This window comes from Nicotiana tabacum, chromosome 24, assembly GCF_000715075.1.
Source record: "Nicotiana tabacum cultivar K326 chromosome 24, ASM71507v2, whole genome shotgun sequence".
Taxonomy (NCBI): domain Eukaryota; kingdom Viridiplantae; phylum Streptophyta; class Magnoliopsida; order Solanales; family Solanaceae; genus Nicotiana; species Nicotiana tabacum.
Genome location: NC_134103.1, coordinates 93,085,564 through 93,108,456, shown reverse-complemented (window position 1 = coordinate 93,108,456; position 22,893 = coordinate 93,085,564). Strand labels below are relative to the sequence as shown.

The 22,893-nt window shown below is 35.9% G+C and overlaps 2 protein-coding genes across 3 annotated transcripts; both read right to left on the bottom strand.

Annotated features, from left to right (window-relative positions):
• Positions 1–117: 117 nt before the first annotated feature.
• On the bottom strand, positions 118–5,370 carry LOC107797054 (putative pectinesterase 14). Of its 2 annotated transcripts, none has more exons than XM_016619907.2 (5): positions 4,929–5,370; positions 4,340–4,511; positions 3,581–3,787; positions 2,406–2,656; positions 118–691 (listed from the first exon to the last, which is right to left on the bottom strand). In XM_016619907.2, the coding sequence occupies exons 1-5, from the start codon at positions 5,321–5,323 to the stop codon at positions 454–456; spliced, it is 1,263 nt and encodes a 420-aa protein (XP_016475393.1). In that variant the 5' UTR covers positions 5,324–5,370; the 3' UTR covers positions 118–453. The 2 variants fall into 2 exon arrangements, with proteins under 2 accessions (XP_016475393.1, XP_016475394.1); XM_016619908.2 differs by having other exon boundaries at positions 510–686.
• Positions 5,371–7,365: 1,995 nt separating this feature from the next.
• On the bottom strand, positions 7,366–22,468 carry LOC107797055 (uncharacterized). The gene is made up of 21 exons (XM_016619909.2): positions 21,705–22,468; positions 20,126–20,197; positions 19,801–20,005; positions 19,607–19,715; positions 17,085–17,177; positions 16,889–16,966; positions 16,683–16,775; positions 16,502–16,594; positions 16,323–16,404; positions 16,151–16,210; positions 16,019–16,071; positions 15,727–15,893; positions 10,535–10,748; positions 10,393–10,450; positions 10,253–10,309; positions 9,859–10,104; positions 9,249–9,313; positions 9,088–9,144; positions 8,902–8,995; positions 7,840–7,980; positions 7,366–7,759 (listed from the first exon to the last, which is right to left on the bottom strand). The coding sequence occupies exons 1-21, from the start codon at positions 22,284–22,286 to the stop codon at positions 7,631–7,633; spliced, it is 2,748 nt and encodes a 915-aa protein (XP_016475395.2). The 5' UTR covers positions 22,287–22,468; the 3' UTR covers positions 7,366–7,630.
• Between the last annotated feature and the right edge of the window lie 425 nt (positions 22,469–22,893).

Here is a 22,893-nt window from a genome sequence, read left to right as displayed (position 1 = left end):
ACTTTGAAAGGGAACCTTGGCGTAACTGGTAAAGTTGCTGCCATGTAACCAGGGGGTCACGGGTTTCCACCTCTTACATAAATACAGGGTAAGGCTGCGTACAATAGACCCTTGTGATCCAACCCTTCTCCGGACCTCACGCATAGCGGGAGCTTAGTACACCGGGCTGCCCTTTACTTTCGTATAACTTCCTATTATGCTTCTTGTTAGTAAAGATCAATAAGAGAACAATCTTTTGCATATATTAGGTGGGAATATAATCTGAAGTAATTCTAACTTTAAACTTTGAGATCAATTTAAATCTCATGATGCATTGAGTATGCTAAAAAGCAAGGATATAACCTGTATTCATAAATGACAAAGTCTGTAATATATAATTTTTTGTATCCGAGAAAAATAACTAATAACTTTTAAAGATGCTATACAAGAATATGCTCCTTTGTCATTACATATTTATACAACATAAGTAATGTATATCTTTAATAAGTTTCTGAAAATTCTTAGGATTTTTGCCTCTGACAGTGAAAAAGTGAATGATGATCCTCTATTAAGAAGCCATTGTTGTCCATCTATAAAAGATATGTCCATGTACTGAGCTGCCTCATTTTGCTTCAACTGTTTTGCATATGGTACTCTATATTCGTAGTTGGCTCCTGGTCCAGAACACTCGTATTCTCCAAATAATACTGTCCTACAAACAGACATTCAAATTATTACTCGCCAATGTCAAACTTGTAAAGAAGAAGACTGCTCACAATAGATCCGTGTGGTCCGACTCTTCCTCGAACCTCATGTATAACGGGAACTTAGTGCACCGGGCTGCCTTTTTTAATGTCAAACTTGTTAAGTTTTAAGGAAACGCCTCAAACAAAAGTAATCTCCTCTCTACTATGATTTCTTGTTTTTCTTTTTTTTTTTTTAAAGGGAAAAAAGTCAAAATTTGTTCATGTTGTATTCGAAATTGTTCAATTTTACCGTATGTTTCACTTTAGGTTCATTTATATCGTTGTTGTTGTTATTGTTGTTGTTGGCAAGTTGTCTCATATTTGCCCTTGCTGTTAATGGAGCTCCAACATGAAATAGGTGGACTCCCTCAACGTGTCCAAATTCTTCGATAATGAATGTCCATACTAGAGTTGTACATAGACCAGGTTGGTTCGGTTTTTATCAAAACCAAACCAAACCAAACCAACTATATCGGTTTGGATTGGTTGGGTTTTGTCAGATTTTTCGGGTTTTTTGTTACTTAAATATTATTTTAATCTTACTTTGTTAAATTTTTGATAAGTAAATATATGTTTAGTAAAAATATAAAAAATTGACAAACATATTATCTATTAAAATATTCTTATGAGAGAATTTTCTTAGTAACACATAATAGTTATTTTTTTAGTCGTCTGACAATAATTTTTCGTTGATGTACACTTTCAAGGTTAACCGAATTTAGTAATTAAACATAAAAATCAATATGATATCTAAATAATAATAATCACTTCACATTTGAAAAAGATATAAGAATTTAATAGATCTTAACATATGATATGAATATGGAAGAACAAAGAGATTGACGCATTTCAGTAACACTTGATGAGAAAGTGATCATACAATCCATTAATTAAGATTAATAAATGTGGAGCACTTCATATACTATTAAATATTATATCCAGCAAGAGAATTCAAATATTTTTAGATATTTTTTTAAAGAAAATTCTATATAAAATCTTAAAAGTATATATAAAAATTATATATTTATATTGCGGTTTGGTTCGGTTTTTTTTACTCAATACCAAACCAAATCAAACCAAACCTAGTCAGATTTTTTTAATCGGTTTGGTTTGACTTTTTGGTTTGGTTCGATTTTTCGGTTCGGTTTGTACACCCCTAGTACATACTTACCCCTCAACTTCTAAATATAATTTAAAATTACCTTAACGTTAGATGTTAAGGTAAACATCTAAGGGCAAAAACAAAACTTTATCTTAACGGTGGGGTAAGATTGGACCAAAGGTTCAACAACGGGGTAAGATAAAATTAGGGGAAGTATGCGGGTAGTCATTCTCAAGGATGATATTTAAAGATTAGCTATTATTTATTTTATTCTTAAATTTTAAACTAAAAAATTTAATTTCAAGATAATTCAGAACATTTGTCCTGAAAAATTGAATTTAATTTCTAAATAGCAACCCTTTATAGTGGCTATCTAGTATCATTCCTACGATAAAATTTCTCAATTACGGATAATACTAAAGCAAATTTAAACCTATCCTCCTTTTTTCAGCTATATAAAGTGTTTTGTATTCTCTATATTCTTAATTCTTAAAGAATTTTTATAATTTAATCAACAAATTCTGCAATAGAGAATATAAAAAAAATATATATAGATGTTAACTAGGATAGTTACTGACTGATCTCTAGTTGAATCTCTCCAATCATTCCAGCCATCTGAGGAAACCACATTTGACATATACGTTTTGGAAAATACGACAGTAGCATATGCTCCCCAAGCTCGGCCCAGCCATATTTTTCCACTGCCATTAATAGCACAATTCACAAACGAAAATCCAGAATTTTCATTTTGGGAATTTCTTCCTTGTGCTGTGATTGATCCTCCAATTCCACCTGTTTCTTCTTTTGCTATTGAATTTATCCTGCAATCCTGTCATATATACATGTCAATACCAAATGTCTCTATCACATTATTATACTCCGTAATTTGTGTCACAATTTTATGTGATATAGTTCACGTTTGAGGGTCAATCTTTTTTTATTTTTACCGTGAATTCAAACATAAAATCTTAATATATTCTGAAATAAAATTTATATATTTATAAATTACGTAAAAAAAATAATATAAATCATAGTAATTAATAATTCAAAATGTATAAAAATCATATGAAAAAATTACAGTCAAAGAAAAACTTATTTGATACTTGATATTCCAACACCGTCATATAAATTGGGACATAAAGAGTAATAATGATTAGCTTTTAAGTGATACTTTTAACTTATTATGGACAATGTGTACTCATCTTTTAGATGATCCACTCCATCCGTCCAAGTTTACTTGTCCACTATAGACTTGACACACCCAAAAGAAACAATAATAACTTGATAATGTTACTATATTACCCCTGTCTAACTCTATTATTTGTTGGAAAATGAATTGAAAATAAGTACTCCCTCTGTTTCAATTTAGATGATACATTTTCCTTATTAGTCCCTTCGAAAATTTTTACAATTGGAAATAATTCAACTTTAAACTCTTCATTTTATTCATTTTACCCTTAGTGAGAAGCTTTTATAACCACACAAATGTCATGACCCTATAAAGCTTTTAAGATCACAAGTTTCAAAAGTCTTTTTTTTTTCTTAAACTTCGTGCCGAATCAAAATACCTCATCTAAATTAAAACGGATAGAGTAGTACTTAATAAGAAGGGTAGAATAGATAATGGAAAATTATCCATTGATTTTTCAAATTGGACAAGTAAAAAGAACATCTATTTTTAGTATAATGAACAAGTAAACTTGGACGAAGGAAGTAATTATAGTAAATTTTTTGAGTTAATTACTCTAATTACCTCATAAAGTGATCTACCATTTCCAAAGATGAAGTCAATGGACCCTTGGATGAAACAATCTTTAAAATAATGTCGTCCTCTATCATCATTAAGAGTGTCTTGTGCTCCATAAAATCCACATCCATAAAATGCAACTTCATCTCCTGTTACTCTTAAAGCCACTGCCTGTGCTCCAACATCTCCTGGTGAAGCCGAAGGGGCTGTGTTCTTAAACAAAAACAAACATAAATCCATTAAAAAAGACCCATATTTAAGTTATATACGCTAACAATGTAAATATTTTCTACGTCTATTAGGCTATTTAACTAATAATAACAGGTTATTTTATCAACTTTTTGGTAGAGATTGTTTCCGATAGACCATCGACACAAGAAGATGAAAAGAGACAATAGAACAATATCAACAACATAGGCCAAAAAATAGTACAGATCAGAAAAATAAATAGAAAATGCAATAAAAATCAATATCAGTGATCAGCAACAATGGCAAGGTACTAGGAAACCTGAGCGAAAAAATAGTATGAACACAACACGTATGACTTGCATACGAAAACAAGGCACTAATAGACTAGACCTACACCCAGTACGGAATGGACAAACGCTCAACTACCTACTAACTAATTATATGTTTATATATATCATAGAAATTTTCATTGTCAGTGTATAGAATTTAAACTCAAAAAAAATTGTTAATACAGGAGAAAATTCAAATTATATGATTGATAATTAGTTTATGAAAAATGAAAGACAATCAGTGTACCTGGAAGCTGATATTATAGGCTATGAAATTGGGAGCATAAATAGCAACAGTAAAACTGTTGGCAGTTCCACCAGTAGAATTTGCAGTATCATTCCATGCTATAGCAGTATTAAGGTAACCTTGGCCTTGTATTATTAAATTTGTCTTGTTAGTGTTTATCACCACTTTCTCCCTGCCAGAATATCATGAAACTTCAATTAACGAAAATTTTTATTCAAAAAATCAAGAGTTTAACTTCTATATATATACTATGTTGGAAGCATTAAATAATAAAAAGTCAGATTTGTAACCTTGAAAATACGAAGGTTGCCGCTGTTACAACAGGTTAAAATACACTCATAATATAAAAGTCCTTTTACACTGTTAGTAATGACGGAGCAACATGCTATGAAGGGGATTACCTTCATCGATAAAGTTATACGACAAGTTGGTCTGTTGTAGTTTTTATTATATATATATATATATATATATATATATATATAATTTAATTTTGAATCCCTAAGAGAAATACAGTGTCAGCAAAACTTAAATAGTTAAATTTCGTTTCAAACTCATAATATAATAAGGAAAAAGAAAAGTAAAAGATTACTTGTATGTGCCTGAATCAACTAGAATAAGTGTTCTAGTAGGGTTATCATCAGGAACTGCATCCACTGCCTTTTGTATACTACTAAAATTTGCACAACCATTTAAATCCACTGTCAAAACATGTGAAACTCCATAAACTGATATAAGCTTAGAGTTCCATTTTGAATCGTCGCATTTAGAATTATGCAGCCTAGTAATTTCTTGAAAGATACAAAAGAAATCTTGTAAACCACTTTTCTCAACTACCCTTTTCAGCAAAGCAAGTGGAAAGCTAGTACTTTCAATTGCATTATTTGTGGGAGAGTTGTAATTGGAATAGAGAGGAAAAATGATGGAAAATAGTGCAATGGTAAAGGCAATGAACCAAAAGAAAATGGTCCTTCTAGTAGTATTCATAGTTTAGGTATTCTTGAAATTGTTGTTGTTTTGCTTACTGTTTTTTGGTGGCTTTAAAGAGTTAAGAATTGTCACGAACATGACATATTTAATATTGGAAGAATGGCCAGTTTTTTATTGACGTAGGAGGTAAGAGAAGTGTGGGCAAAGGGTCATTCATTACAATACATATTTTAGTAATGAAGAGAGATTGAAAAAAGGGGAAGATCATGGTTAAAGATATGGGCAGCTGAAAAAAAGTGGAGATTAGATAATGGACACGCCAAGAAATTATGTAAGGGAAAGGGATTTAATTTACTTTTAATCGAGTTTAAGTTCTATACGCTAGTAGTGTAAAAGCATTTACATCGTCAAATCATCTAAAAATATAATTATAAGTGAGATTAATAACTTGTAAAATAAGGAAATACTAAGCCTATTACAATATGTTAAAATATATGAATAATATAAAATTCTTTACATTGTTAATGTATATAAGTTAAATTCTTTTTAATTTGGGTGTGAAGTATTGATGAAAGCTTTACTTTGATGCATGCTTATCTCAGTACAATGGACAATAAAGAAAATGAAGATAATTTCTATATTATGTTGCTGGGACCCTCCAAAATATTGCCACACCCGTTTTGGATTGCACACTCGACGGTCCAAGCGACATAGTTTATATATATGGTTATATTTTTGTAAGATGCAACAAAATGATATAGATCTGCTACTATTTTTACATCAGATCAATGGCTATCTAAGTTGTTTAATTTCTTTCATTATTGTTATTATTATTATTATTTGTTTTTTTTTACCTCGTCTGGGAGATTTTAATGGAAAAGCAAAGAAGATTTATTGCAAAAGCATAACGTTGATAATAAGTTAGAAAGTTCAAGAAGCTTCTTCATTTGTCATTATAATAATAATCTGCTTCTAGTACAGCGGCGTTGCTTTTGCAGGAACAACGGAATATAAACTAAAGAGTGTAACAATATGAAATGATGACCTTTCTTTTCTTTCTTTTTCGCTTCTACATATTTTGTTCTTTTCATCTATGAAAATTATGTAAGGTTTCCGCTTCACATATTTCAAGGCTTTTGAGGAAGGGAGATCGAGTTGATCAGCATATAACATATATAAACATCAGTGTATGTGTGTAGTACTCTTTGTGTAACAATGGATGTCAAAGGGGATGCGTCTTAAGAAGCTGGATATTATGAGTTTATCATTACAATTTATTTATAAATACCGTCTGTCTTTTTTAAAAAAAGAAAAAATGGGGGAGGAAAAAGGGGAAATAGGGATGGGATTACAAATATGGAATCGAACCCTAAAAGTTTAGGTAGCCAGTCAACTGCAATACTACGATTCGAACACTCTCCGTCTAAAGTATTTTTATGCTATCAAAAACTAATTTATTTGTGTCTATTGGATAAAAATTTGAGTACTGAACTTTATTACAAGCACAGTAGAAAGTGGATTAGATGAACCTCATGACAGAGACAACAATATTTGAGAATGTTGTTGTGATTCTTTTGGTTATCACAACAGCAGCAGTGTGAGACGACGTAATATATGCTGACGAGTTGAATGACTATGCCTCAACTCCTTTTAATGAACGTATCGACATCATGCAACTAACAGTGGGGGAGAGGTTCACTTGGTTTCAACGACCAAGTCAATTGAATTTTTGTAGAAATTCGAATAGCTAACATAAAGCCCAAGGACCCTGTTCTTTACTTTGAATACTTGGAAATTGGAATCAACAAAAGTAGCAGATCATATATGACGTATGCCCTTCTCAGTTTTCATATAAAAGGTTTCACATAGAAAGAATAGAATCCAGAAAAAATTCCATCATTTTGTACTACTAGGTGTGCACGTTGAGTAGAAAGTTCTTTAAAGGTTGATAAAGGTTGATCTTTTGATATTCAGATGGCAATGTTCAGCTACTGATACTGAAACCTCGTTGATAGTTAAAAAGAGGAATAAACTCAACAGTAGTTTTAAAGGAAAATAATGACCCAAACCTTCATTGTTGATAAGGTTCACTGTAAAGCTTGTTACAGAATTGGACTCCATTAAATCGTCTCAAATTTGAGGTTAATATTAGATAATAAGATCCCACTCTAAGAGTGGTTAAGAAAGAGAATCGAACTCAAGATATGTTCGCAGTTATAGAACCTTTTTACACAATTCTGATCCGCTAAAGCTCATTCATAAAAGTTACTACTCACCATCTCTGCTCAAATAAGATATAATGTACATGTATTGAAAAGAAATGGCTCTACAAAATGGGATAAAACTAATATCATCTGTGTCAAACTATTCATCTGGAACATCATTTTCAGCTTCCCGCTGCTGAATGATTCTACATCTAGAGACCGACTTTTCCAGCATAGATGTGCCTTTAAAGCTAATCATTTGCCAACAGGTTCTTCGGTAGCTGACAAGCTGCAAAGAATACAACAGCTTAGCATTCAAAGGGCCAAATATGATGCAGCAGCACCAGCATGGAAACATGCTAAACAAACCTGATCTGGGGTTAACTCCTGGAATCCAAATTTCTCAGTCCATATTGACATAGCTTCAACAGCAGCTGGGAGTACAAAGCTTCTCACACCCAAAAATGAAAGCAATTTTTCTATGCAGGAGAACAGCAACTGAAAGTATCCCTGTAAACATTCAAATATCTTTCAAAAAATACACTTCTAGTTAACTAGACAGGCTGCCCCAACATGTAAACTAAGCAAGTACACCATATTTTGTATCATGAAACATCAGAGTTCACAAATATGCCAACTAACATTCACCTTTGTTACGTACGGATATGGTAAAGGGGGTGTTAACCTAAATGAATCTTAGCAGAGCATTTACATACTAGAATACACGAAATAGTTGATTCCTTTGTCAGAGCCTAAATTCTTATTCTATCGGTATCACTTTAAAGTTAAAAAAGGAAAAGGGATCATCTTTTAACATAAATACTAAAGAACATGCCAACAATCCAGCGAAAAGTGACATTCTGGCAGTGGCTGGCAACTGTTGGAGGTCAATATGTTCCAGCTGCATAAAAAAGGGCAGCCCGGTGCACTAAGCTCCCGCTATGCGCGGGGTCCGGGGAAAGGCCGGACCACAAGGGTCTTTAGTACGCAGCCTTACCCTGCATTTCTGCAAGAGGCTGTTTCCACGGCTCGAACCCATATCCTCCTGGTCACCTGGCAGCAACTTTACCAATTACGCCAAGGCTCCCCTTCATGTTCCATCTGCATATACCAGGTATTTAAGTTCTTCAAACATACATCACTGGTATAAATGACCAAGCAATAAATATTGTCTGCTTTCTATCGGACAGCTAATTTCTTTCCGTCGACTTATGCAACTCTTCTACCCAAAAGCCTAAACACATGTAAATATAAGGTAATGCCTTCTGAATTTGAACCGTGCTTAACTGGTCTTCCAAGATGTAATTCTAGCTAACGCAACTAAGTATTGCAAGAAATTTTCTAAGCAACAAAACGTAAAAAGACAGAAAAATAAAAGACTATCATAGAAGGAACAAGAGAGGTCTTATGAGAGCAGCTTCATTGCTATACCTTGCCTTGGCTACCAACACGGGTTGCCACAAGAGGGAGTTCTGCCCTATCCTGGCCAAAAATCCGGAGGATCCCTGCTGATACTACAGTTGAGCTGCATTGATTAGCCAAAGAGCTTCTTGAGCAGGTTAATCATAATAAGCTTAAACTACCAAGAGCTTTAAATAAACAGACTGTAGTACTTACTTTACAGTCAATATAGCGCAATACATGCCTCCAAAGTCTTGGCCCCTAATGTTCCTTCTGCAGGAGGCAAGATAAGGTGAGGAAGAGCGACTCTAAGATTGGAGCTATCACGAAACTACATGGAAAACCCAACTCCGGAAACAAAGGAGAACAAAGCCTACCCATAGACCATAGATGGAATGAAGTCACGTCCAGTTACTGAATCAACAATAGGATCGAAACAATCCTGAAAAGTCAATAATGAAAACATTGATGCTAACTTTTTTCCTCAAAGCTGACACATGCAATGAAAGATATACTAGAAATTCTTGAAAGACACATTCCTTTGATGAAAGCCATCTTATTAATGAGGGTAAAATGAAAAGAAATATCCATATCAGATCAATTAAATGGTAAATCATCTGAGACTCTGCTAACAAAAGGCTGGTATAAATGCCAGAACAGCAAGTTAAATGAAATAGAGAGTACCAGAACAGCAAGTTTAAATGATATACAGATGCTAACATCATAACAAGTCTGTTTTCCCGCATCAGCAATTCTGAATGCGCAAGAGCAATAATTTTAAATATGTTCATACCATTCATAAAAACGAGTCACAAAATGACAAAAGACACTGACACCAAAAAGAGCACGAGTAACTTATTTGCCGGCCTCCCCCACCCCATCAAGTAAAGTGGAGAGCAAGCTTTTGTTGTTCATAGTACCTTAAATATCATAGTCAATGTCGATTGATCAAGCTTTTGAAGAAATGATATCAGGGATAATGCTTACATGGAAGATAGAAACAGCTTCTGCCAGTAGCCTTCTGGTTTCACGAGAGGAAATTCTGCCACTTAAAAGTCTCCATCTAACATCAAGTTCACCAACAGCAGCCAAACGGTTTTCTTTTTCCTTCACCCTTATTGCATCCAAACAAGAATCTGGCAACCTCTCTTCTCCTGAGGTTAGCAAACTTTGCAGTGCAGAATAGATCTTGTTGCAATTCTTACTACAGAACCATTTTCCTTTAGGCAATTCCTGTGGTGCAAGAAGCATTAACTTTTAACCCCAAAACCCACCCCCAAAGAACAAAATCTCACCTGATAATAAAGGAAAAGGAATACAGGCACACAGGACTTAGAAAAGAACTACTCATGAAAGAGTCCTGAAATGCAAATGCACGCACCTTCAAATCTGCTATCTTGCTTCTCTTTAAGCAGCCAACATGATATTCTTTCTCACACTGAAAAGCAAATGGCGAGTAAAGTATTTCAGGTTTATATATTTAGTTGAATAAGACAGATATAAAAAATGATGAGGAAAAACCTGGTCACATAGGATGACAGTCCGTGGACCAAAACCAGACTTGCTAAAGTCATAACCTCTGTAGAAAGAAAAGACATGGCATGCTGGATCAAACAACCAAAGCTAGGGCTAGGCTCCAATGTGCTTTTCGCAAAAGAATTACCTGCATAAAACACATGCAATAAATTCTGCCTCTTCTGCATTCTTGACAATGCGAATGCAACGTTTTGTTATTTGCTCTATGGGATCAATGCCAGAGACCCTACCGGCTGCTAAGGCATTCGCACTGCGCTCCGCAAACTTCTCCCTCTGTAACATGCTTTCACAATACTTGCAGTACCATTTACCCCGAGGGATAGCCGGTAATGATGCACACACTGCAAGACCATTGAAATTACACATCAAAGCCTTGTAGATGAAATATGATACTATGACCAGCACCAGCAAGCAACATGCCAACATCAATTAAATGGTGTGAGAAGTAACAGCAAGTAGAGCAAAGCCAAAGTTTTAATTTACTTTACAAAGTATAGTGAAGGTCATAACTCATTGTTAGCTATATAAACCATTCATAACAAAATTGGTTAATTTTATGAAATCAGTCTATGAGAAACTTAACAGAAGCTAATGATCCTTCAGAACCATTTCATAGTGGTGCACAGCTTTAATAGAAGGTTCAAATTTTCTTGCAGAAACAGGAGAGCCAAGACACTATATACTCTAAGAGGTCGTTTGATTGGTGGGATAAAGGATAATAATCTCCGGATTAGATGCGAGATTTTCTTATTCAGTGTTTGGCTGAATTTTTGAATCTGGGATTAGCAATCCCGGGATTAATCCACGATTGTGGTATTTTTCTATCCCACATTGAGCCCGGCATTACTAATCCTGGGATAAAAAACTACAACAACAAAGATGCCCTTCTCCAAGGCTCTTTCCCAAAGTCATTCAAAAAATCCAAGGTTAAAATTAGAAATAAACCAAACACATGTTTTATATTATACCCAGTATATCCCATTTTTAGTCCAATGAAATGAACCAAACATCTACAAATAAAATTATATCCACTATTTAATCCCGGTATTATAATCCCAGGATAGCTTGTTCGCCAACCAAACGACCCCTAAAAGAACTAAGATTTAAAGACAAACAGATTTTATTGAGGGATGCTGAAAGAAAAAGAGCTCCACGCAGCTCCAATTTCTTGTGTTACCTGGAACACCAAGCCTGAGGAGGCATAGTCAACCTCTGCCTTACATGTATTCCTTTTTTAATATTTAATAACTTACACAACTGAACACAGCCCATAAGGAAAACCGGACTAAGCAAAGACGACGGATACAAGATTTTATGAAGTTCAAGTTAATCAACTGGGCGCTGGTTCAGCATGTTTCGAGATCTTCCTATTGTGATGACCCAAAAGGGTCATCTTATGTTTTAGAACTCGAATCTGCGTTCTTAAGCCTTTAAAATCTCATTTTTACCCTCCTCGATTTGCGTGCGCAGTCCGGGCAGGTTTCCGGAAAGCTTTTATGTTGAAAATTAATGAAAATATGAATTTTTGCCTTAAAAGTTGATTTTAGTTGATTTCGATCAACATTTTTGGTAAACGGGCCCGGATCCGTATTTTGACAGTCCTGGTAGGTCCGCATCGAATTATGGGACCTGGGCGTATGCCCGGGATTGAATTCGGACGTCCAGTTGAGAAAATAGAAATTTTAAATTGTTCTTGAGAATTTCATCTGATTTGGTACTAAATTCGTAGTTCTAGGTGTTATTTTGGCGATTTGATCGCGCGAGCAAATTCGTATGATGTTTTTAGACTTGCATGCATGTTTGGTTTGGAGCCCCGAGGGCTCGGGTGAGTTTCGGATAGGCTACGGAGTGAGATTTGGCTTGGAAAACACTGTTGGTGCATCTGATATTGCAGGCCTCTGATCTCGCAATCAGGCATCGCAATTGCGACCTCTGAGAGGTTCGCATTTGCGAGCTTCTCATCGCAAATGCGAAGAGAAGCCGGGCCAATAATTTTCGCATTTGCGAAGGGAGTCGGGGAAGGGCAGTGATCGCAAATGCGATCATTTAGTCGCCAAATGCGATCATTTAGTCGCATTTGCGAAGATTCAAGGTTCGCATTTGCGAACTTATCTTCGCATTTGCAAAGGCTAGCAGAAGTGTGAAGGGCTTCGCATTTGCGATGACTCCTTCGCATTTGCAAGCTCAGGTCGCAAATGCGACGTCTGCAGCCGAACAAAATGGCTTTTGGACGGGAATTTTCATTCATTTCCCAAATTTTAAGGACCTAAAAGACAAGAGGCGATTTTCCAAAGACCATCTCTTCCCCAAATCATAGGTAAGTGATTCTAAACTGGTTTCTTTCAATCTTTCACTATATTTTACAAGATTTCAACCTAAAATCTAAGGTTTTCATGGTAGAATTAGGGGTTTTGGGTAGAAAGTAGGGTTTTCGAAAATTTGGGAATTTTGAGGTCGAATTCCAAAACCTATTATATATTCGGGCTCGGGGGTGAATGGGTAAATGGAATTTGGTCCGAACCTCGGGTTTTGACCAAGCGGGCCCGGGGTCGATTTTTGACTTTTTGGAGGAAAATTTAGGAAATCTAAATTTATGCAATGCAATTGATTCCTTTAGCAAAATTTGATATTATTGAGTCATTTTTGAATAGATACGAGTGGTTTGGAGGTGAATTCCAAAGGAAAAGTTGTGGTTGAGAATTAAGTGGCTTTCGGAGCAAGGTAAGTGTTGTGTCTAACCCTGACTTGAGGGAATTAGGAACCTTAGATTACTTGCTAAGTGAAATTCATGTGAGCGCGAGGTGACGAGTACTTATGCGCCGCCAATTTACCTGTTTTCCATGTTTTCTCAGTTTTTCTTATATTGTCTCAATCCTATGCCTAATTGCGATGTATTATACTAGTGTTGTTCAATTTATCGTTCTTATCATGTTTACGGATTTTCTGGTTATAATTGAGTTTTTATTTCAAAGTTGAGACTGATGTTATGGAACCAAATGTTGAGGTAAAGTTTGTACTTGTTATTCTATCTCCCTGTTGATAGTTATGCATTGCATTATGGTAAGGGAGAGTGTTAATGCACGAAGGGTGATGTCGTGCCATATTGTGAGTGTTAATGCACGAAGGGTGATGCCGTGCCATGATATGAGAGTTAATGCACGAAGGGTGATGTCGTGCCGTTTCTATTGATTTTTATGGTGAGATTGAGAGTAAAAGCACGAAGGGTGATGCCGTGCATTTTTCCTTACTGTATTCACTATTCATGTTGATTCATGGTATATTGACTGCTCCGGTGATCATTCTGTTGTAGTTCTTTATCTTGTATTCCCCTCAGTATGTTCCCCTCCCGACATTTCCTGTTTAGTTCTTCATTTCTGTTATTTGAATATACACTGTTAAATGGTACAGGTTAATTTGTAGGTGCCTTGCCTTAGCCTCGTCACTACTTCGTCGAGGTTAGGCTCGACACTTACCAATACATGGGGTCGGTTGTACTGATACTACACTCTGCACTTTCTGTGCAGATTTTGATACCGGCTCGGGTTGATCGAGATTCTGCTATTGGTCCGTTGTCCGGAGACTCAAGGTAGATCTGTCGGCGTTCACAGACCTTGAAGTCCTCGTCTATCTTTTTTGTTCTACTGTTTCTTTCATTCAGACAATTGTATTTCTTTCTGACTATTACTTGTAGCAAATTCTAGAATGCTCATGAATTGTGACTCCAGATCCGGGTGGTAGTAATTAATACAGATTTATAATATTTCGCACTTATTATATTTCATCTTAGTTAATTATTGTTGATTACTGAATGTAAATAAGGAATTGGTTAATGATTCTCTAACGTTGGCTTGCCTAGCAAGTGAAATGTTAGGCGCCATCACGGTCCCGTCGGTGGGAAATTTCAGGTCGTGACACCTATTCAACAGGTTCAGAGACTGTAGTGGTTCTCATTTAAAGGCCCGGTCAAAATCAATAAATTGTTATGTACATGCTCACCGACAGTCAACTAAACTCAGCCCACTTTTTCTAATAATGGTGGTGTTGGGCTAGCTTGGACGCACCTCGATTATTCCACCGGATTCCTGCTACCTCCCACTAGCACAAGTACTAAGTAACTCTTCTCACCAAGGGTTAGACAGCTGGAAAGAGATCGCTTAACGTTTCCCATTTCTGCAGGAATTCGAACCTTGCTCTCCAAGATTTGCATCCACTTTATTAACCACTAGGACATACCCTTGAGTGTCACTTAACTAATCCTTAATACTGCACTGACTCACTAAACCCTCACCTAAAAGATAAGATAAGTGCGGAAAGACCGCCGGGGTTAAGGATGTGGAACATGATTAACGTCCCACCATACCTTAAGCCTGATACTGATTTTTTCCTTTGGGTGTGCTCTTTTTTCATTTTTAAATTGGTGGGGGTGAGAGGAGGCGTAGCTGCTCCGAAGTGAAGGTGATTGGTCATTCGAGGATTTCAGAGCTTTGACTAATTAATGAACTAACTCTGCATCAATTCCCAAGCTCTTATGCACTTGTATTCTCTAGAACTTCTTTAGTTAAGCTACACCTATTTTCAAGAAAATATAGCTATGGATGCAACCTCAATAATAAGCAAGTACAATATCCAAATTCAGTAGCTAGCAATCCCCATTAAAAATGCAATGGCCAACTGATAAAGAGCTATACCAAGTAGAAATTTCAGAGCGAAGATGCTATTTCTTAAATCTTAAACGGTATAGCAAGTCTACTGCAACTAGGGTAAGTGGGTATCTACATACAAATATATGAGCCTCAGAATAAAAATTAGCCACAAGAAGAATCCAGTTCTTATCAACGGAAACTTCATCACAGATAGAACCCCAACTTTTGAAACTTCTCAGTTAAGATGTGGCAGCCCACAGGCTTCACGTCACTAACAGTTTCATATAAGTGTATATAACAGATTGAAAATAGAATTACACACCGTTACAAATACCAATAGTCAATTAAACTGCAGTTAATAAATTCACAAATGATGAGCTATTTCCTGAACTCACCCAATGCCCCCATCCTGAAAATCAAGTTCTTATTCACTTAGAGTCCTATCTTACCTCCTGTCAGCACAACCACCCTCACATAGAAACCCCAAGAAAGGGTAGAAAGGAAAGCAACACAATGGATGGATAATCAACAGAACATGATGAACCCAATCATCAATCACCCGGGGGGGGGGGGGTGTAGGAGAGAAGAAGAAAGACTTGTAAAATATAATTTTTTAGAATAGGAAGTCTTGTAAAATATTGAGAATTGTCAATCAAGAAAAACATCCAACTTTCACCTTTATGGAAAGCCCTAGGACATCCATCACAAAGCACAAGTTTTCCACCATCTGCGCATATGATGCACAAGTCATCACTGTCTTTAACTGAAGACTTGCGGCCTTTTAATAGAGATATAGCAAATTCATGTAGAGATACTCCATTAGACGTGTAAATGTACCCATAACTGCAGCAGACATTGACAAAGATAAGTACCCAAGTTAGAATCGCGTCAGCAGAATTAGGTTCGCTTACTGTCACTAGTGATATAAATTCTTTGAACGACAGATAACAAGAACGATGAAGACTAACGGTTTCTTGCGTGATGCCCAACCTGCATGAGCTTCAAACTGAGATGGACTAACCTAACCATAAAAATGAAATGCCATCAGAATATCTTGCAGGACAATTGGGAAGACCTTAAGCAGTCTCCAAGAGTTGTACCTCAGTATTGCAGCAAGAGCAGAATATACCACATCCCTTCTTATAACCAACAAGTAATTTCTGCCAGTTATAAATAAGCAAATAACATTAAGAAAATAAAAAGAGCAAACATCCATTGTTTACAATGGATCAACAACTATATAAAACAGCCGTAAAGGAGATGCTCAGCAACCTTTCCACGAGAATAATAAGCTACTTCAGTCCCATCAGGCAGTCCACCTTCATCAAAAACCAATTTATGCATCTTTTGATCCCTGAACAAAGTGACATCACAGAACCAAGCACTATAAGTGACATCGCTATCAGAAGAATCCACAATTAACAAGAGTAATTCAAAAGAAAAATGCCAACCTTTTTGTCATTTTCCATTGGGTCCTAGAGTGTACTGAGACACCAGGCAAAACAATTTTTGAGTACTTCGAAACTGCAATTGATTTTGACAATCTGACTTGAACAATAAGAGGCACCATATGAGTTAGCAGTAGTTTCTCAGATAAAAGTTCTAATGACAAGTTGAGTAATATCCACCAACTTTTTTGAGATATTGTCCTGCATGTTGTTTCCGAATGAACTGCATACAGTAGCAGTTCCAGCCGACTTCGTAGCCACAACTGGCTGCGTTAACCTTGACGGTCCAAATAAAAAGAGGTCAGAAGAGAAAGATGACAAAAGGCTACATTTTCACTAACTTTGTTAAAGAAAAAAATTAAACAGAAAACATTAAGGGCAATAACACACTTATTTGGTGTCTTCCTCTTCTTTCTGGAGAGAGTATGCACTGAAGGAGAGACTCTACTTAAATGCATCACCATGGCCCTTAATATGCAAATAAAATAGCATTAGCACATGTTCATGAACCCACTTTACTCACATTGAACAAAAGTTCAACAAGCACCAAAAATAAGCAGAATCAATTAACTATATTGATACCTACTTTCTCTTTTTTCTTCCTCTAGTACTTTTTAGCGAAATAGGTGACACATTTGAAGTTCCGGAGGAGTTTAAGCTCAGAACCGGCTCACACGACCTAAATTTGTTACAAAAAAAAAAAGCAAGATTAAGAATGACCACTATAACAAAAAAGAAAGACTGAACTATGGGGAAAAAAACAATAAGTTTGTCAGACAACCATCTCTTCGAAAGGATACATGCATTACTAGTTAATTAAATAGAGAAACCAACAGTCAACCCATAGAAAGATCTCAACAATAACAGAACTGGACATGACATTCTCAAAAGAAAAATTAACAGAACAGGATAGGAGGCTAATCGAGTGTTGTCAAAGGCGCGCTTAAGCCCTGAAGCGAGGCCCAAAACATGTTGAGCGTGTTACCTCGCTTTGGGGCCGCTTCAGTATCGCATCAAGGCTCTAAGGCATACTTTTCCTTGCCAATGAATGTAATCTTGAAAAGACGACACTAAATAATTGATATTTCATTTTATCGTAATTCTTTTTCAATTTTTTTGTCTGCATATGTGTTATTCATGCTTATAATTATTGGTCTTGGATTACATATATATATTTTTACCTTTTCTGCAGTTGCGCCTTTTTCCATTAAAGCCCACGCTTTATTTGCGCTTAAGCCTCAATGGACCTTAGAGCTTTTGTGCGCTTTCGCCTTTGATAACACTGGGCTAATCAGATCCTCTGCTTAGTGTCATCATAGAAGGTTTAAATCCATGATAAGCATTGTGTCCTCAACCACTTACATCCTCTGTTTATTGCTAAAATTCTATCTGATCAACCTGTGACCAGCTGCCAGTATTATGGTTCTCTCTGTCACTTCCTTGAACAATCATGTGTCCTCCTTTTATCCCTTTTTAGGGATAACTGTGGAGTCCATGCCAGCTTGTGGCGCATATCGACTATCCCAACAGTGTGTTACCTCATGTCAATTTTCATTCCTTAAAAACTTGTCATAATTTTCAGCAATACACAATTTCATGTGTTGTTGAGGTGTGTGACCATCTCATCTAAAAGCTTAAGGAGGGAGTACACTTCTATTTGTTTAATTATGTTGTCAACACACCTCCTTACGTGGTGGGGCTTATTTTTTCAATGGGCAAAGCACAAAAATTCTTTTTGATAATGGGCAGCAGTTAGCCTTGAACCTAAAATCTCTGAATGTACCATGTTACATTTTCATAACATGGTATCAGCGTCGGATCAATCCATATTCTTGGTTACCAAATACAGGGCCTCCACATTCTATTGTTCACGCGCCAGATGTCGCGTGCAGGGGTGTTAAGCGTCCCATATTGGTAGAGGGAATAAGTTGTTGTCTCCTTATATGGTCTTGGCAATCCTCACTTATGAACTAGGTTTCAGAGTTGAGTTAGGCTTAATGTCCATTTCTTAACATCATGGATCTAGACCCTTCAATAGAAACAACAAACTATAGATTCTTTTACTATTTGATATAACCTATAAATAAGTGATGTCTTGATTTGTTGAGAGAATAAGGAATCATCTATTTGATACAACGTATAAGTAAGTGAGGCCTTGCTTCTTCAACACAATTTTTGGATACCCACTTGCTACAAACACTACAATTGATTGTTAGCTGGAGCCTCTGGGAAGTTGATAGATCCATCAAGAAGATCTGGCAAATGATCCCAGCATGTATTTTCTGGCATATCTGGACAGAGAGGAATCGTAGATGTTTTGATGGCATTTCAACTTCCAACTGTAACCTGAAGTCTAAATGTTTGATGAGTCTTTTCAGCTGGAGTAACCTTTCCCCAGTAAATGATATTATTCCCCTCTTAGATTTCATTAGCTCTCTCTCAATGGTTTAGTAGCCATTGCCTTTTGCTCTTGGTTAACTCCCTGCTCTAGAATAGTTTTTTGTATAAAGAGTTAACCAAGTTTTCTATTGTAGCCTATTGCATCTTCTTGATGCCTATAATGCAATACCTTACTTCATCAAAAAAAAAAAAAAACACTACAAGTGATTGTATATTCTTGTCTTATTGAACTGTTTGTCCATTGTTCTGATTACTTTGACTCAACCTATATCTTTTTCCTCTCTAAGTCTTACATAAAAAATTCTACCCGTTTAAGTTGATCCACTTTGTTATTCGAAAAAAACTGCTTGCCCGTTCTATTTTTTTTATATCAGGAATTGCTTACCCCTTCTATTATGCTCTTTTGTTTCATTTCATGTCAAATTTTATGTGGTTATACTGACAAAGAAATTTGGGAAGGAGGAACTATCAAAACAGTGAGCCATGCTAGGTATATAGCACAATAGTACTATAGTGACACATAGTAGATCTAACACATAATATCTTCCCGTTCCAACTTTTAAGCCTTTTGCCTGAATCCCGTAAAATCAGAAAAATCTAAATTGGTGCTCAACTAATCGTAAGAATCAGGCTCCACTAGTGGACAAAAGAAAAAAGGAGCAAACAAAAGTGATAAGATCATGAGGCGACTTTTAAAAAAAAACATACCCATTTTCAGTGTTTATCGACTGTGTTGGAGTGGCTTCTGATCTTAGAGAAATTATGCATGAATCACAAAGTGGTTCATCTTTTCCAGCTAGTGTTGCAACAAAAGACCCTAGCCACAACAGTAACCACATATCTTCTAATTACACTTGTAAAGAAACATGTAACTGTATTCAAGTTCACATGAGCAAGCTCACCCTTGCAATTCCGACAAATGAGATTTTTCTTCACAGGAACTGGACCAATGACACTCTGAATTGTTTCTTCTAATGTCTTCAAGGAACCTTTCTTACACTCTTTGACCACGTCGAGTAGGCTCTTGCCATTTTCCAGACAAATATACTCTGATGCACGTCTGTATGAATTACATGCATGGATCTCAAATTTGCTAGGAGGGACAACCTAACATTACAAAAGTGATACAGAATGTAGAGTATGCACTCAGTTAAGACAACTGTTTATAATGACAACTAAAGTGTGATAAAAGGGAAGCAAGAGAAATAGAAAAACTTCAATACTCACTCTAGTTCCATTGCACAGATCACAGGAACAAAGAATTCCGGTATCTTTAATTGTTCCTCGGAGTGGAATTCCCTAAAATTAAGACAATATTTATCATAAGATAAAGACAAAACCACTGAATTCATCAAAGCATTAAAAGGTCTTGCAGCAAGAAATGGACACAAGTCATAAGCACATTTAAGGAAAAGAAGCTGGAAGCGGATCAACAGCAATTTACACGATATAGTTTTAGCCCTACTGTCGTTAAAAAAATAATGGTTTTAAAAATTTAGCATGAATGTTGCTAGTAGAAATTTATGCATACACCCAGTCTCCCCCTTTGAGCACGGTGGGCTCTGGGAAAGTTGAAGTCAAACCCAATCAAAAAAAGAAGGGTATCCAAACGCATTTCTAGTAACTTTAGTCAAACTTACCTACCCCTAGGCTTTTGTGGTGTTAGGATATTTAAGTACTCGTCTTTCTAGGGGTGTTCGTCGGTCGATACGGTACGGTATTTAGACATTTCGGTTCGGTATTTTCGGTATTCGGTTTCTTAAAATGCAATACCAATACCGTACCTAATTAAATTCGGTATGGTTCGGTTTTTATCCTTTCGGTTTCGGTTTATTTGGTTTGGTAACTTCGGTTTATTCGGCTTGAATACTAACTAGTGCATACAGTCATAGCCTGTAATATTCTAAATTAAAGTACTCAAAAGTACAAAACTAAAAACATTTGCAACAAAAGTTTTGTCCAAAACTAGCAAATATCAACCCAGAGAGAGAAAACTGTACATAAAAGAATAAATTTGATCATTAAAAATGTTTTGTTACTTGCTTAGAGTTAATTGATAAACTTAGAGAATAAAGGAAAGTTAAAATTTTAGATTTTTATATTTATGTTATAATTAATAATATGCTTATTGTGTAATATAATATATATTTCGGTACGGTATCGGTATTTCGGTATTTCATTTTAAAATACCAAATAACATACCTAATACCAATATTTTTTAAAACTTAAACCAAATACCATACCGAATACCAAATTATAGAATACCAAATACCAAAATTTTCGATTTCGGTATGGTAATTCGGTATTTACCAAATTATGCACAGCTCTACGTCTGTCTTTCTGTAAGACCATAATGATTAACGCAATTTTTTTCTAGACATACATATTGAGATCGTACCCCCTTTTATTCTGCTTTAACATTTCGAACTGATTGGATTATTTTTCATAATCGACAGGTAACTCTTTTTTTTTTAACTAATAAGTATAGTATAATTGAGGGCAACTTTATCTACATAAAAAGAGATAACTGCCTCTAATGCTATTCTCCAATATCTTGCCCCGGGTTAATTTAAGAGATTTTAGGTTATATATAGTGTCAAGATTTTTTACACTATTAATGAATTTTAATCTGAGCAGGTTACGTACCATTTTGCCTAGATCACTAGTTAATGCACATCAGGAGATTACATATAATTATTTATTATTACCTAACAAGTAAACCGGTTTTTAAATATATTTGCACCGTAACAAGAACCTAATATTAAGGGAACAGGGGAATGTGGACGACATTGTGAGAGAATGATACCTTCTTCCCACCATTGTAAAAAACAGGATATCCTTCCAGCAAACCAGTCTCGAATAGCTCCCTAACCGTTGTAGGCCTTCCCGTTATCGAAATCTTCTTCGACATTTTCATTTCTAGTTTCTTCCCGGACGTGTTTACACCACAACTTCTCTCCTCAACTTCACCTTCAGATTTTCCATTTGGAATTTTCCCCATCTTCTTCAGTTCCAAAGCTGACCGTGTGAACCGCCTAATCCTTGACTCTTCCTTGACTTCAACTTCCATGACGTCACTGTCTAACGCATGAATTCCTGAATTACCCTCGGCTTCATCCATATTTACGACTTTGCCACTTGAATTGCCGTTTGTTGAATCTGCCGTCTTCTGCCTCTTGTTCCTCCTGTACACAACAATACCATTACTATCACTAGTCCTAACCTGAGCTTTCTCGAACCGAACGCCGGAAACCGAACCGGTCAATTCCGGTTTGCATTCATCCGGCCTATCGCGGTTCGGATCACCGGGTTCCGAGACCCGAGATTGAGACAGCGGTTCGGCCGCCGATGAAAAAATGTCAAATTCACGCTTTGTTTCTGCCGTCATTGGAGCTGATGTGTTTCGAGAGCTGTGAACACAACAGCGCAAAGAGGGAGAAATTGAACTATGGATCTGTAATAAAGAAGAGAGAATTGAGAAGCATGAATTGGAATTACTGGTGAGGAACAGTGTTAACCCTTCGGCGATAGCACGAGGAAGATGAAGGGAATTGAAGTTAGGAGGAGGGAGTGAGAAACTATATACAGTCGGAGTTCTTTTTATTTTCTTTTATGGAATACCGAAAAGACCCCTAATCAAATTGCGATAAATAAACTATATAGTCGTCGTGTCAGATTATAATAATATCAAAATTATTATGCAAAGTTTTTTTCCTCTGCGTGCACGTTTGAAAGTAATAGTACTCTATTTGTAGCTTCATATATGACTTTCTTACCGTTTATCTGCTCCGATTACAAGAAATAATGGGTTTGGTATATGTTTTACCCGAAAAACGGATAAAGTTAAATTTGTACGTAGTTTTAAGGATATGTGGTATAGCTTAATACAAACCGTAAGGATAAATAGAAATATCAAATATGGATTGCAAAGAGTACAAAGTAAACACGGTTGTAAAGTAGATGATTTTTAGAAATGAACTGGTTGAACCAATTTA

Bases quoted from the DNA above. Each gene is read 5' to 3' on its own strand.
- LOC107797054 (XM_016619907.2), bottom strand. From the start codon at position 5,323: ATGAATACTACTAGAAGGACCATTTTCTTTTGGTTCATTGCCTTTACC. The intron at 2,657-3,580 runs GTAATTAGAGTA...TATATATGACAG, and splicing joins ATGGTAGATCACTTTATGAG to GATTGCAGGATAAATTCAAT. The intron at 692-2,405 runs GTCAGTAACTAT...GTCTGTTTGTAG, and splicing joins AGAGATTCAACTAGAGATCA to GACAGTATTATTTGGAGAAT.
- LOC107797055 (XM_016619909.2), bottom strand. From the start codon at position 22,286: ATGACGGCAGAAACAAAGCGTGAATTTGACATTTTTTCATCGGCGGCC. The intron at 16,967-17,084 runs GTAGGTATCAAT...TTGCATATTAAG, and splicing joins AGAGGAAGAAAAAAGAGAAA to GGCCATGGTGATGCATTTAA. The intron at 9,145-9,248 runs GTAGGCTTTGTT...TGCCTCCTGCAG, and splicing joins ATTCCATCTATGGTCTATGG to AAGGAACATTAGGGGCCAAG.